General features: G+C 38.3%; 1 protein-coding gene across 4 annotated transcripts in view; it reads left to right on the top strand.

Moving 5' to 3' along the window:
• nav2b (neuron navigator 2b) overlaps positions 1-15,662 on the top strand; it is a 135,225-nt gene that overhangs the window by 94,525 nt on the left and 25,038 nt on the right. For 3 of the 4 annotated variants that reach the window (XM_049483992.1, XM_022683836.2, XM_049483994.1), the window contains 7 exons: positions 3,414-3,749; positions 6,034-6,099; positions 7,645-7,796; positions 7,967-8,140; positions 11,606-11,658; positions 12,021-12,044; positions 14,161-14,235. In XM_049483992.1, coding sequence (XP_049339949.1) covers positions 3,414-3,749; positions 6,034-6,099; positions 7,645-7,796; positions 7,967-8,140; positions 11,606-11,658; positions 12,021-12,044; positions 14,161-14,235 — 880 coding nt within the window. The remainder of the gene's footprint in view (positions 1-3,413; positions 3,750-6,033; positions 6,100-7,644; positions 7,797-7,966; positions 8,141-11,605; positions 11,659-12,020; positions 12,045-14,160; positions 14,236-15,662) is intronic. The other variant, XM_049483993.1, reaches the window with a different exon arrangement.

Genomic DNA, 15,662 nt, shown 5'->3' on the forward strand with positions numbered 1-15,662 from the left:
CTTTAGGAGCGAGTGCATGTAGGAGAAAGCCTCTTCCATCATTACCTTGTAGGCAATCGTAAGGGCCTTGAATTTGATACGAGCAGCAACAGGTATCCAGTGGAGGTGATATGCCCATTTTGGCTGGTTGAAGTCCAGGCATGGTGCTGGGAGGCCTGTTAGCATTGCATTGCATTGCAGTAGTCAAGGTGTGAGATAACCACAGCTTGTACCAGGAGTTGGGTGGCCTGTTGCGTTAGAAACGGTCAAATTTGTCTGATGTGGTAAAGTGCAAAGTAGCAAGACCTGAGCAGCATGGTGTGTAATGGGTAGCTAGTCATCAATCATAACAAACAAGTTCCTAGCAGTCTTTGTCGGGGAGAGTGAGAGCGAGTCAATGATTGTGGTGAAGTTGTGTTGAATAGATTGTTTAGCTGGAAGAACCAGAAGTTCAGTCTTAGATAGATTCAGTTGATGACGGTTGTTCTTCATCCATGTGGATGTACAGCTCTGGACAAATTTAAGAGATCACTTCAGTTTCTGAATTAGTTTCTCTGATTTTGCTATTTATAGGTATATGTTTGAGTAAAATGGACATTGTTGTTTTATTCTATAAACTTTGGACAACATTTCTCCCAAATTCCAAATAAAAATATTGTCATTTAGAGCATTTATTTACAGAAAATGAGTTCATATTCACAAGTTCATATTCATAAAGTTTTAAGAGTTCAGAAATCAATATTTCGTGGAATAACCCTGGTTTTTAATAACAGTTTTCATGCATCTTGGCATCATGTTCTCCTCCACCAGTCTTACACACTGCTTTTGGATAACTTTATGCCACTCCTGGTGCAAAATTTGAAGCAGTTCAGCTTGGTTTGATGGCTGTGATCGATTTTGGTAAAATGAAGGCAAAACATCATCATTAAGTGGTCTCTTATTTTTTTTCCAGAGCTGTTTTTGAGAGGCACTGCGATATCCGTGCTAGATTGAAGGGTCAGATACAGATAGACTAATAGAGATGAGTGTCATGAGCTAAGCAATGGTAGAAAAAGAAATGTGAGCAGATTACCTGGTTGAGAGAGGTGGAGTATATGGAAAAGAGAAGGGGTCCCAATACCGAGCTCTGGGGAACCCCAGTGGATAGCGAGAATGTACAATACATTTTCTATAATTATTATTCTAAAAATTCCAAAAATTTTATTTTTTTTTTTTTTTTTACATTTTAGTTTGTTCAGATACCAGGTGTGGTGGACAAAGTTAAGAAAGCTTGTGATAATGAGATTAAATAAACCACAGTCTTTAGAGATAACCTGTCAAATTTGACCAGAACACAAAAGCCAGGTCAAGGACATGTGGGCTTCATGACAAGAAGCTTGACTTAACAAAGCCACTCAGAAGCTGCCCTCAGTGCTTTAGAACTTTTGGCACATGTGTTTGGTCTGTGTGGAGGGGCCGAGATAGAGGCGGGGGGATAGAGAGTGGGGGTCCTGTGTTTGCTTGAAGCTTTGACTGATTACTGCACATGTTGGCACTGAAGCAGACTAGCGATAGACTGATGTTATCGGCCAGGCGACTCGTGAAGTAGTGAGAAAAGGCCAGCACCTCTCATCTTATCTCCAAACCTTGGTGTTCTTTTCTTGGGGTTTACTGTGTGATGAATGAGCTTGTGTGCTGTCGCAGGTGACCTCCATATACAGAGCCAGGCAGATACTGGGGAAGTGTGTATTCCCTTTAACCCCAGTTATATAGTGCTTTTTTCTAGGAGGTTAAGTAGTTCAGGGTTCGTACAGGTGCTTGAAATCCTGGAAAATGCTTGAATTTTAACGTTCTGTTTTCCAGGCCTGGAAAGTGCTGGAATTTTGTAGAAAGTGCTTGAAAATGCTTGAAATTATAACTGCATTTACTTTACAATAAATGACTAAAGTTTGCTTAAATTAAAATTCTGGTTCTTTTTCGTAATCCAAGAGGAGTTGGTTTACAAGGAACGGGTGTTCTATCGAGTTGTCAAACCCTGTCAAACCGTGCTACCCTAGTGTGTGTTTTACTGTAAAAATACAAAATTATTAGAACATGCTGCATGCAGTAGAAGTGTCGATATGATATCAATATATAGTCTAAATCACTGTATCAGGATAGAGTAAAGGCAATATAGGGTAAACATGTGTTTTAAAACATTGGTATTTAAATTGTGTGAATCTGACACCAATACATCAATAATTCCTGCTATTTACTTACTTAGAAGTATTTTTTTTTTATCAGTAGCATAGTCGCTGAGAAGTGTGGAGAATAGTTTTGCGATATATTGATTATGCCTGAATAGCAGTTTTGAGATATCACTGTTATCATTAATTTACCACAGCTGAAAGGTGCTGGAAAAACTTGAAAATGGGCCTTGAAAGTGCTTGAATTTTACCTTGCAAAAGGTGTATAAACCCTGTGTTTGAGATTTTAAGTCAAAATCATCAGTGCAATATATTAAAAAGAAAAAAAGAAAAATTCTCCTATAGGTTCAGATTGTTGAATCTGGTTTTAAAGCTTTAAAAGAGGAAATGAACACAAGCACTGTGTGTTTACAAGCTGCATTCTGTCTATCTCAGAAGTCAGATGTAGGAGCTGGGAATGACATCACACCTGAGTTGACAGTCTGGTTGGTAACTAACTGGTTTAACTGTCATTTACTTGGCTTTTTATGTGGTTTACAGTGAATCTAACCAAAATACATTACCAGTCAAAAGTTTGGGCACACCTCTTCTCCTTTAACGAATTTATCATCATTTACATTGTGAATTTGATTGTGGTTTAATGAGATATATAAACGTATACCATTCCGACACAATATTGGTGTTTACTTAATCCATTGCATCTGCACATGTAGTCACACTCCAGCAAGAACATAGCAGATGTATGTAGCTTAGTTTGAATATGATTTTTATGCAGAAACTCAAGAGAACTCTATTATATTTACATTGTATTAAAATTCATTCATTTTCAATGGGCATCTACTGTATGCAGCTGAAACAGGGAGCATAGTGCAATCCCGCTCCTGTGGCGTGGCCTAAGCTTTTGTTCTTAATGGCATATTTTTTTTTTCTTTACATTACTTTTACTTTTTACTTTAAGTAGTTTTGAAACCAGTAGTTTTACACTTTTAGTTAAATTACTTTTACTTTTTACTTTAAGTAGTTTTGAAACCAGTACTTTCACACTTACTTAAAGAGGAAACATCTTGAGTTGATGCTTCAACTTCTACAGAAGTATTTTTAAAGACTAGTATCTTTTTTCCAACATCACCCTTTTCTCCCCCAAACTCATTCCAGTCTATTGGATAGAACAACAATGCAGTATTTTCAGTAATTGTTTAAGGTGTTAAACTGTTTTGACACCTTTTACTACCTTTTTCTCACTCGTTCTGCTCTGCCTCTTTCAAACAGAATATTTGGGGGTAAACCCGGCACCAAGCAGGCTCCTGTGACCACGTCTGAGAACATGAAGAATTCCACCATCATCTCCAACCCTCACGCTGCTCCCAGCAAGCAGGGTGGCTCTACTGCAACAGCTCCCAACAATATTTCCCTGTGTGGTGAAACCCTGGACCAGTCCCTATCCTCTCTGACTTCTAACCCAGGATCAGCCTTCTCAGCCTGGGGAGGAAGAGACAGCTCCTGCTGCACCAGCACAGACTCCATAGACGTATCCATGAGCAAGGATGAATCACTGTCTTCCTGCCTCAGCCGAGCAGGCAGCATCCGAACAGGCCTTTCAGAGAGGTGAGCCTCTAGCTATTAAAGAAGTCAACCAAGCTTTATATGTTTGTATCAAAAGCATAATTACAGGGCGACGAGTGGTCCAGAGGTCTAAATGCTGCCACTATAAGCGGGAGGTTGCAGGTTCGAACCCCACCTTTGCCATCAGCTTTGCGCTCAGAGGGAGCAAAATTGGCCCTGCTTCCTCCGGGTGGGTAGATGGCGCTCTCTCCCCACATCATCCCCTACGGTGATGTCTGCAGCACAGAGCGTCTGTGAGCTGATGTACCGGAGCCGAGCAGCCGCGCTTTCCTCCAAGTGCACTGGCTGCTCAGTAACGCTGCATCATCAGCTGCTCGAAAAGAAGTGGCGGCTGGCTTCACATGTATCGGAGGAGGCATGTGCTAGTCTTCACCCTCCTGGTGTGTTGGGGCATCACTAGTGATAGGGGGAGTCCTAATGAGTGGGTTGGGTAATTGGCCGTGTAAATTGGGGAGAAAATGGGAAAAAATAGAAAAGAAAAAAAAGCATTATCACACAAAATATGTTCCATACAGAAGGAAGTGTAAAAAAATGTGGTGCTATTTGAAATGAACATAAAGGTTACCAGGAAATATAAATAAGTAAGAATGTTGACTGATATGGGCAATATACAGAAGTAGTGTGATGCAACATGCCAGATGTCTCAGCATGGATTTGATGAGTTCCTAATGGTGCCCTGAATACTCCATCTTGTGGCTATTCCTGCAGATTTTGAGGTAGGGATGGAGTGTTGATAGTGTTTTTAATAAGGCTGCAACTAATGACTATGTTAAAACCATTTTAAAGACATTTTAATAGTTGACGTACCTATATAAAGTTAAAACGTATATTATATTAGACATTCACACAGGCCGGATGTTTTTATTTTCAGGACAATCTACGTAAATATTTCTTCAATATAGATGTAAATATTGACAGAAAAATATGAATTTGAAATTTGGCTATATTCTGAACTACAGGGGTTGGACAATGAAACTGAAACACCTGTCATTTTAGTGTGGGAGTTTTCATGGCTAAATTGGAGCAGCCTGGTGGTCAATCTTCATTAATTGCACATTGCACCAGTAAGAGCAGAGTGTGAAGGTTTAATTAGCAGGGTAAGAGCACAGTTTTGCTCAAAATATTGCAATGCACACTATAACATTATGGGTGACATACCAAAAGAGGACAAATTGTTGGTGCATACCACCAAGAAGGACCAAACACATCCAACAGGATTAACTGTGGACGCTGTAAGAGGAAGCTGTCTGAAAGGGATGTTCGGATGCTAACCCCAATTTGAATCCAAAAAACTTAAAACCACGTCTGATCAAATCACGGCAGAATTCAATGTGCACCTCAACTCTCCTGTTTCACCACAATAAATGATTGTGGTCTAAAACCAGTTGTTTCAGTTTTAATTGTCCAATCCCTGTATATTTCAGATCCAGATGTGAATACTTGGAAATAGAAGCTGAAATGTTTATCTTTTAACATATTCGTTTTCCTTATTCGTTTATTTTGGCCTTGATTCCATTTATAATGAGTAAACAAAGAAAACATCCAACAAGGGGTGAATACTCTTTTTAAGCACTGTAGCTAATGTAAAGAATCCTAGGAATCTAAGGAATGCTTTAGGCATTCAAAACACCCTTTATCTGAGCAGTAGGTGTGTAACAGAGTTTGTCTCCAGATGTTTCTGGGATGCCTTTAGCCATTGTATTGGTTCATATATAGGTCTGTTTAGTTCTACCAGCAGCACCTGATTTCATTTAATAAAGGACTGATTTACTGGGTGGGAACTGTAAATACTGGGGTTTATTTAGGGAAGGATGGGGATTTTTTTTTATTTAATATGTTTCCATGACCTGAAAGCATTCTGTAATTTTCTGGTGGATTTGAGTGTTGCACACTTTAATTAGCCCCTCATAAATCATGAAATGGACCCCTATCATCATTTCTCTTTTTATCTTTCTGTGTGAGCCTCTTTAATCTGCCCTTGTTTGGTCTTCACTTACGGCGACATCCACCAGAACAACACGCTCTGTCAAATTAGTGTGTGAACACTAATTCTTTCACTGATTCTTTCAGGTGTTGGTGAGATTAAAGCACAGCTTGTATTTCACAATCATTCACAATCTCTCTTCCTGTCCTGTTTTCTCTTTATCTCCCTTCTTCTGGTTTTTTTTTTTTTTGCTTATCTAACATCCTTTTCCCCATGTTGTGTCTGCCCCTACAACCACCCCCCCCTCCTCACCCCCCACATATACCCCAACCCCCTCTTTAGCCCTGTTTCCTCCCCTGCTCTGAGCCCCAAATTCAGCCGCAACACCCTGCCGCGGAGACAGGACAGGTAAAGGTGTTTGTGTGCAGTCAGGCTGCCGTGGTGCTGTGAATCTTACTTGTGTTGGTTGTGTTTTATGTCCCGTACCAATGTTTGTGCACTGTGTATCAGCCATTAACCCTATAAGACCTAACATCTGACCATGTCTTTTAACTTTCTTTAAAAGCAAATTTCTTTAGTAATTTTAGCATCATACTGAAGGCACACTGATGGTAATATGCAGATATAAGAGATCTCTATCCTTCCCACTTCAGGCCAAAACACTACTACTGCACTATGTAACTTTGGTGGAACTGCAGAAGGAAGGACTATTTCCATGATTTGAGAGTTTAAAGCACTTTTATTATATTTTTAAATGATCACAGTACTTCTAACAATAAAGTTCAGAAAACTTAGAAAAGCAAAGCAAAATATTGCGATTGCGATTTGAATTGTGATTGTTTTTAATCCATTATACCCTAAACCAATATTAGTGGTTAACATATCCATCAAATATAATTATAAGCTTCTTTCCACATAAGGGTTATTGCCAGGGTTTTCAGATTAAATGCAGTATATATATATATATATATATATATATATATATATATATATATATATATTTATTTCTCTTCAAAATACATTTATCAAAGTGTCACAGCATTTATTTATTATTGGACAGAACTAAATGATAAGACATACATAATAAGACATTGTTACGCCGGCCATGGCTTATTCTGCGCCTCTTGTCATTCCCGCTTAGCATATAGCAAGTGACTATAAGCCCAAAGACTACAATCCCCAGCACTCTATGGACTACAAACACACTTGCAGGCTGTTGGCTAATTCAAATCACAGCTCCTGTGATAGAAAAAAAAAATTGTCTATTCAAATCTCGATTTCAATTTAAAGAACGATTAATCGTTGAGCCCTAGTACAGACTTAATTATTTTAGTACTCAAGTACAGAAACTATACATCTTTGCTCATGTGACATTATGGTCTGTGGAATGCTAAATGCCTCAACAACTTCCAAAGTGGAATATTCCTTCCATCCATCCATCTGGCACAAACTTTCAGGCTTCGCTTGAACTCCAATTCAAACACATCCTGATTAATTTCAACCTTATCAGCTCGACATTTTCAAGAGAACACCTCAAAACAGGTGTGAAATAAAACAATAAAACACACAATTAACAGGGTCCAGTTAACAGGGTCCAGAATACAACAATTCATTGTTAGAGTTTGTTCCAGCATTTAGAAATGTGTTGTTGATGATGGAGTGTGTGCTGCAGTGATTGCGTAGTTGTGGAGTGAGTTAAATCGATAAAGCTGCATTGACAGATGCTGTAATGCTGACATGCTTGTGCACGCTGTGTGAGTTGTGTAATGCTCTGTTGGGTCAATCGTGTCCTCGTTGTCAGTTCACTGATGTTTACTTATGTTTTTGTGGTGCCTGTTTGAGTGTGTGTTTGTGTGTGTGTGAGTGTGTGTGTGTGTGTGTGTGAGTGTGAGAAAGAGAAGTATATAGATTTGTATTTGAATGGTCTTATGCAGTTTGTTGCCTTTTTAACAGGTATGGCCAAGTACCACAAGGAAGGGGCAATGAGGAGGCACGTGATTGGCTACGCTCACACTCTGCTGCTGGACTTCAGGACTCCGCCCCCTTTTCTCCTGCATCCACACTCAGCTCACCCTCCGCTCCACGCTTCAACTTCACCACGATAGGTATACACAAATACACACACACACACGCACACACACACAAACACACACACACACACACACATAATTTGGACCAGTAGATGTCCCCCAACTGCTTGTATCACCACACCTTCAGACCTTCAGATCCTGAAGTACACTTTGACCTCACTGATCTCACTCTTCCCCCCCTTCAGGCAGTCCTGGCACAGCACCACAGATAAACCTTCGCACCCCCACCAGCCTGGCCAATCAGGATGGGATGCTCGACCCACTCAGTGACCCACGTCTGCGCAACTCCTCAGTGTCTCTGGAGGAGAAGAGCCGCACCATGAGCAGCTCCGGGTCGTTCCGAGAGGTGCTGGAGGAAGGTTAGACCCTCAGTGTTCATTCACAAATTTACACATTCACACGTTGTCTAGTTTTACCTTTTATTTCTAACCAATAGAAATGCTGCAGAATTGATTTCCCTTGTCCTTTGACTGGAGAGTTAACATTAAACAGCCATAAAATTAAAACCACTGACAGGTGAAGTTAAAAACATTAAAGATCTGATTCCAGTGGCTTCTATCAAGGGGTTGAAACATTACCAAGCAAGTAAAAACAGTCATGTGTTGAAGTATGGAGGTCCTACTTTTTATATCTTTTTATGTACTTTTAACATTGTTTTTTTGCTTGTCCCTTTAACTATTAACCCTTGTTTAATCAAGGTTCAAAATTCAGTGGTTGACAAGTACCGGTAAAAACAATGTTGGGTAATTTTTTACAATAAGGGTCACAAATAACAGTACTTAAGACAGTAATAAACATTATTAAAATAGTTAAGTAATGTTTTAACCAATTATAAACATTATAAGACATTTAGACATTATTAAACATTACTAAATTTAGTGCTTAAGAATGCTGTACATAATAATGAATTGAGAAATTGGTAAAAAAATGTGTAATTATTAATAATGTATTAATATGTGTTAGTGTCAATTAATAAATTAATAAAGACATTCAAAAGTACTGTTAATTAATGTACCCTTATTGTAAAGTATTACTCAATACCTGCATTTTTTTGCACTATAAAGTGCATATAAAATCCTTTCATTTTCCCAAACATCCCAAATCATTGCCCCTTATAATTCAGTGCGTCTTAGGTATGGATTTTACCAGTCAGGTATTAAGGAGCATTAAAACCAATTTTTTGCCAGCACCAAGGCTAGAGCAATATTAGCATTAGCGTGCTAAGCACTAGCTCTTTCGCTGTTCAGAGGTGAGTATTATTGGCCTGTTGCCTGTTTCTAACCCCGGCTAGCTCTGCTTGAGCAGCATTAGCATTAGCTGATAACTGCAGAGCTAGCTCTTTTGCCGTTCAGAGGCAGGTATATCGGACTGTAGCCTGCGCTGTTAAAACAAGCTACTATCGCCCTGGCTTACTGGAACACTCAGGGTTCCTCAGTGTAGCCCTGTCGGGCAGCATTTACTGGCGCTAACTGCGGCTAGCATTTAGGCGCTAATGCTAAGGCTAATGCTGCTGCACCCAGCCTTAGTGGAAATCTGGAAATCGAAGCTTATTAATAAAAGAAAGAGTTTTCATTTTTTTGCGCCTTATGTATGAAAATAGACCAGAAAATAGACGTTTATTGATAGTGCACCTTAAAAAAAAACGGTAATCAAAATATTACAACAACAAAGAACAATACAGCAAAGAACAATAACTTTAAAGCCACAATAATACTATTACTAAAAATAAAAGGTCTCTCTATCTTTCTCTTTCTCTCTCTCTCTCTCTCTCTCTCTGTCTCTCTGTCTGGGTGTAATTAATGAGCTGTATGAGCTGTAGAAGTGCAGCAGTGTGTTGATGGCTGAAGGGTGCGTTTGCTGATTCGAGGTTTAGAAGGTTTTGTTGGAGGTGTGTTGGGGCTTGCTGATGCCTGTGTGCCGAAGGGTACTCAGACTTGTGTTCATGTAACCTGAAATTATACTGAATATTAAAATATTAAACCTGAGTAGATTAGCTGATTAGATTTCACAGGCTGTTCTTTTCTCTTTGTTTTTCTTTTTTTTTGGTTTTGAAACGTCTGAGCTCAAAAAACAGACAGCAGACTGACCCTCCTGTGTTTGTTTTTAGGACAGTAACTAAACACTGCCTCTAGACAAATACAGAGTTCACTATGTTAAGTTCACTTAACAAACTATGTTAAACTATGTTCCTCCACACAGGCTGAGTCTGATCCTTCCTTCATTTTTAATAAAAACTAAACTGCCCTTATCTGTTTGTTAATCTGTGATATTATACACATATAAATACACTAAATACATAGTGTATGTACATTGTAAATTAATACTGAAGTCATCCAGACTATGAAGAAACACATAAAGAATCATGTAGTACCTTAAAAGTGTTAAACAAACCAAAATACTCTGTGAAGCATTTAGATGCTCTTATCTAGGGTGCTGTTAACTTGCGGTTTCTGAGGCTGGTAACCCTGATGAACTTATCCTGTACAACAGAGGGAACTCTTTGTCTTCCTTTTCTGGGGCAGACCTGATGAGAGCCAGTTTCATCATAACGTTTTTGATACTCTTTGCGACTGCACTTGAGGTCACTTTCAAAATTCGTATTTTTTTCTTTATTTGGTTGAGTAGTTCTTGGCATAATCTGGATTCGAAAATTACTCAAATAGAGCTATTCACTGTATACCTGTAACTCTACCTCTTCACAACTTTACAACTGATGCTCTCAAACACATTAAGAGACAAGAAATTCAAGTAATTAACTCTTGATGAGTTCAGCACAGCTGTTAACTGAAAGCCTGAATTCCAGGTGACTCTACCTCATAAAGCTGACTGAGAAAATCCAGCCAAGGTGTGCAAAAATGTGTCATCTAAGCAAGAGATGCTACTTTAAAGAATCTAAAATATAAAACATAATGTAGTTTGTTTAACACTTTTTTCGTTTACTAAGTAATTCCATATGTTTTTTTTTTCATAGTTTAGATGTCTTTAGTATTAATATACAGTACAGAAAAACGTTAATATGATGAAACACTGAATTTCCAAACTTTTAATTTGTACTTTTTTGATTTTTTTTAATCCTGTAACTGCTCCTATATACTTTAGGAATAATTTTAGTGAATAGACGGACAGAAATGCCCTAAAATACTTGGAATTAACTTTTTAAATTTTACGATCTATTGAAAGTGAAGGCCAATGTGTGTATGTATACAGTTAAATATATAAATTATATAGTATTGTTGTTCTGTTAAGTAATGTAAGGAAGTTATTTTGGTCTGCTGGATGGTTTGAGTGTTTCTAGAACTGCTGATCTCTAGGGGGTTTTAAACACTGCTGTCTCAGACATATTTACAATCGTGTACAATTAGAAATCTGCAAAAGTCAGAGTGCACCTGGCAATTAAAGTCAATTAATGTCAAGTAACATGCTGATTGGTTTATTTCATGTTAAGCCAAAAACACACTGATGATTAATTAAGAGAATGAGTACATGCCTTTTGCACGTTTTGAGCTGCGCAAGAAATACTTTTCCCGTTGTTATGATAGCAAAGACACTCTACTGCTTTAAGTCAAGCTGAACAGTGCATGGTTAACAGCTTGCCTGTAGATCACTAAAATCGGGAATGAAAAGCTGAATGCATTCTTTGGCATCTGACTAAGCGATGATGTATTTCTGCGCTCATTAGCGTGCGCTAGCTTCTCCTTAAGCTTGCTAAGACTTATTAAATGTACCGTGAGTCACAAACCGCTGAATGTTATCAGGCTTTTGACCTGGATTGCTTCACTTCACTTCATTTCTTTCTCTTTCTTTCTTTTTTCCCTTCCTCTCAGTACATGGCTCCTCTCTGTCTCTGGTGTCCAACACATCTTCTGTCTACTCCACGGTGAGTCAAATCCCTCGTCCCCTTCAGTGAAGTGCTATAATGTTTTATAAAGCTATATGACAACAGTTGCTGTTGTATCTGATTACACTGAGATGGAGCCTGAAGGTAAAATCTAAAGTATCATTTAAGAGTGCTTAGTTCTGAAGGTGTAAACAGAATATAATATCAGCAGTTTATTAAGTGAGCTGTGGGAATGGAAGAGAGTTTCTGTGTTCTTTTTGTTTTTCCTCCCTGAGGGTGAAACCGAATGCATTTATTTGGATGAGATTGTAGAATAAGGAGTATCATTTAATTACACAGACCCAGTGGGCAATTATTCTTCTGGATAAATAATCACTGTGTCTCTTTCCTTCATTCCATAGCCTGAAGAGAAGTCACAGTCAGAGGTGAGATCTTCATGTTTTTGCACAATCAATCTGTTTTGATTAAAACAATGGGCCCTATTCATAAGAGTGAATCTGCATGTAAATTGTTCATTAAAAAAATCATAAATACCTGGATTCAAGTGGTGTCTTAAATGTTTTTAAGTGCCAAAAATATATGTATACTTGCTCCTGATCACACGTAAAGTTGCATGTTTAGCAGAAAAAGTGTGTGAACCATTTCATAGTTTTCTGCAAAAATGTGCCTTAAAATGCTATCTGACCTTCATCCAAGTCAGGGGTAGTGACAAACATAATGTGCCTAAAATAATGACATCAAAAAGTCTACGACCATCCATTTCTTCTTTAAGAATGAACAAAAAGCTTCACAGTGGAAAATGTGTCTATCTATGTTTTAATAACCTCAAAAAAGTTAAATTAGTAGTCAAGTGCTATTTTCGAGGTGTAGACTAGAGCTACTTTGACTGCTAAACTTCACTCAAACGTTTTGTAGGATATGTGTATGTGAGCAAAAAGAGCTTTTAGAGGTTTAACATTTTTTATTTTTTTTCCAAGTGTATGAACATATTCTACAGGATTATCTGAGAGTGTCTGAAAGGGTGATGCAACAGAACAGTGACCTAAAACACTGGAGCAAGTCCATAATAAAATGGTCCAAAATTTCAATGGAAATTCTCCTTTTAACCCTTGTGTGGTGTTCAGGTCTGTGGGACCCGTTTTCATTTTTCATCAAATGATACTAAAAAAATTTTTTTTCTAACTCAAACTCATTGGCATTGGCTCATTTTTGATATATATACTTATATCAAAACACATTTTCGATAAACACACACTGTACACCCCCCACACACACACACATTTACATTACATACAGTATGTTTGGCCAAGGGCTAATAAACATTTCTTCATTTGTAAATTTGAAACTAAACAAATTTTCTACTCATATCTTGAGTTTAATTCATTTTCTTTTACATTTTATTAAAAAACGAATTAAAAAAAAGAGTAGCACTTTTTGAAAGAAATGTAACATAAGGAAGGTAAAGGACAAATATTAGCCATGTAAGCTGTTTATATTGCTTGTAATTTAGGTGAAGCAAGCATGTGTAAAGCATTTTAATGTAAAATTGCTTAATTTTGCTGAATTAAATACAAATAACAAAGTAAACGAGTAACAAAAATAGAACACCACACAAGGGTTAAAATGTTGTTTGGTCCAAAGCTTGGCTTATTCCCTTTCTCAAAAACTGCCCCCTAGATGTTGGAACATTGCTGTGAGGATTTATTGGTTTTCCACCTCGAATGCATCAGTGAGGTCAGGTACTGATGTCAGATGATCTGTTCTGGCACTCAAGCTGATGCCAAATGTATTGGATAGAGTTCCATTACTCCAGGGCCCAGTTCTTGGACTTAGATTAAGATTTAGACTTGGTTTATTGTCATTTAGTTTTACACCAGCAGTGCACAAAGGACCGGAACTGCATTGCTTTGGCTCAGTGTCTTTAGAGAAACATCTAGCAATAGTATCAATAGTAATAGTTCTGATAGGTTTTTGACCACCCTAGCTAATGCTTAGCATCTTAGGCTCATGTACAGCTGCTCCAGTCCAATGTCCAACCATATTGATATTATACACTAATATGTGCACACCTATTAGTGTGTATACAAACGTTTGAAGAGGTTACAGCATATCAGATTAGTATCTCTCTGTCTGAAGTTATTCTCATTGTTTAAAACAGGAAATACAAGTTTTTAGAGAATCTGTCTAGATTATTTATTGTGATCCACTTCAGTCTCATGCCTTACTAGACTTACACTTACAACTAGACTTGCTCAATCCCTGACAGACCCCAGATTAGGTCTAACAGGTCTATCCCTGACCCTTTCTCTAAACACTAATCCTGCATACTAAACTACAACAGCTGCTCTTAAATCAGTGGATACAGTCATTATCAATCCATATATTTCAACATGTCAGAAGTTCCCAGTCCCAGCACTGGGACTCTCAAGGGGAACAGGAAAAATGCACAGGGCACGAAGTTCCCAGCAGTGGGACTGGGAAGTAGTGTGTTTATGTGTGTAATGTGTGTGTGTGTGTGTGTGTATGTGTGTGTGTGTTTAGATCCGAAAGCTCAGGAGAGAGCTGGAATCGTCTCAGGAGAAAGTGTCCACCCTCACCAATCAGCTGAGTGCCAACGTGAGTACCAACACAGATTGAAACACCTCACTTTACCAACAAGTTTATGTTCCCTTTATGTATGGAAATTAGTCGTGTCAATCGACTAAAAAATGTAATCCGATTAATCACAAAAAAAATCACTATTTTTATATTTATTTAAATGTAAATAAAAGAATGAATGTAAGATGCAGTTAAAATAATATAATAGTATATACTTGTACTGTTTGAGGAGAAATAAAATCAATGAAGGGTGCTGGAATAAAGAATTCATTATCAATTGGATTGTAAATATCTCAGCTTGGTTGTGAGAATTTCTGAATTCGAATTTTATTTGATGAGTATAAAAATCTCAGGGATGAAGAGCAGGGCAGGAAAGCGTGGGTCTGTGTGTGTGTGAGTGTGTATGTGCGTGTGTGTAAGAGAGGCAGAGAGAGAGAGAGAAGCAGAGAGAGAGAAATATATAGAGAGAGAAATAGAGAGAGAGAAACAAAGCTCTCTGACCGGGTCTGAGCTGGAAGTGCAGAGTGTGCCGTTTAATCGTTCAGCCAGAAAACAAATCAAAATAAAATGTTGGGCGGGGGCGGGGCAGATTACGGCAGAAGTAGGGGTCAAACTTGGTGCCTTAATTAACTTGCATTAAAAAAATAGTAACGCGCTACTGATTCCAAATCAACAGCATGCGTTAGCGCTTTACGTTGACAGCCCTAAAGGAAATACTTCAAATATGTCTATTTCAACTGATGTTACTGTCACCGCACACATATTTCTATGCATCTGGCATAGACACTTTTAGGGAAATTCAAACAAACATGGTGACGTGGAGGAGGTCATGATAATGTACAGTACCAATCAAAAGTTTGGACACCTTCTCATTCAATATTTAATTTATTTTCTTCAAAGGTTTCCTTAAAAGGAACTGGCACCAGTTCCAGCACCAGCACTTTGTTGGTGGAAAAGGAAAAGAGGTATAAGAGTCATTGATGGGACCAGATAGAGTTGAACATGGGCACCGTCTGGGGTGTACACTGTATATGGGGTCTAGATGGGAGGTTATCTGTAATCTAGAGGCTCATTTAGGTGGCCCAACTTTATTGGTGGCTTTATTCCACCCATATCAGCCCCACATTGAGCATGCTGGCTAGTATAAAAGAACATCCTGATTTTATGTTTATTTGAATTTATTACTCCGTCCTATAGCCAGGTTTAGTTGTGTCTTTTTGAAGTGTTTTTATTCGCCTGCAGCTGGTAGGAAATGGCAGCGTCTAATTGGTTGAGACTAGTACATCTTTTAAGTGGAATTATTCGCTCAATGAGTTCCTTCAGTGGAAACAAACATGACAGCCCTCATTGGCTGACAAAGCACTTATGCTTCGTGCCCGTATCCTCCGGTGCCAGTTTTACAACAATATCCTGGGCCACCATGGGCCATGAAGGAAGACACACAC

Source organism: Astyanax mexicanus, chromosome 10 (genome assembly GCF_023375975.1).
Source record: "Astyanax mexicanus isolate ESR-SI-001 chromosome 10, AstMex3_surface, whole genome shotgun sequence".
In the NCBI taxonomy this organism is placed as follows: Eukaryota; Metazoa; Chordata; class Actinopteri; order Characiformes; family Acestrorhamphidae; genus Astyanax; species Astyanax mexicanus.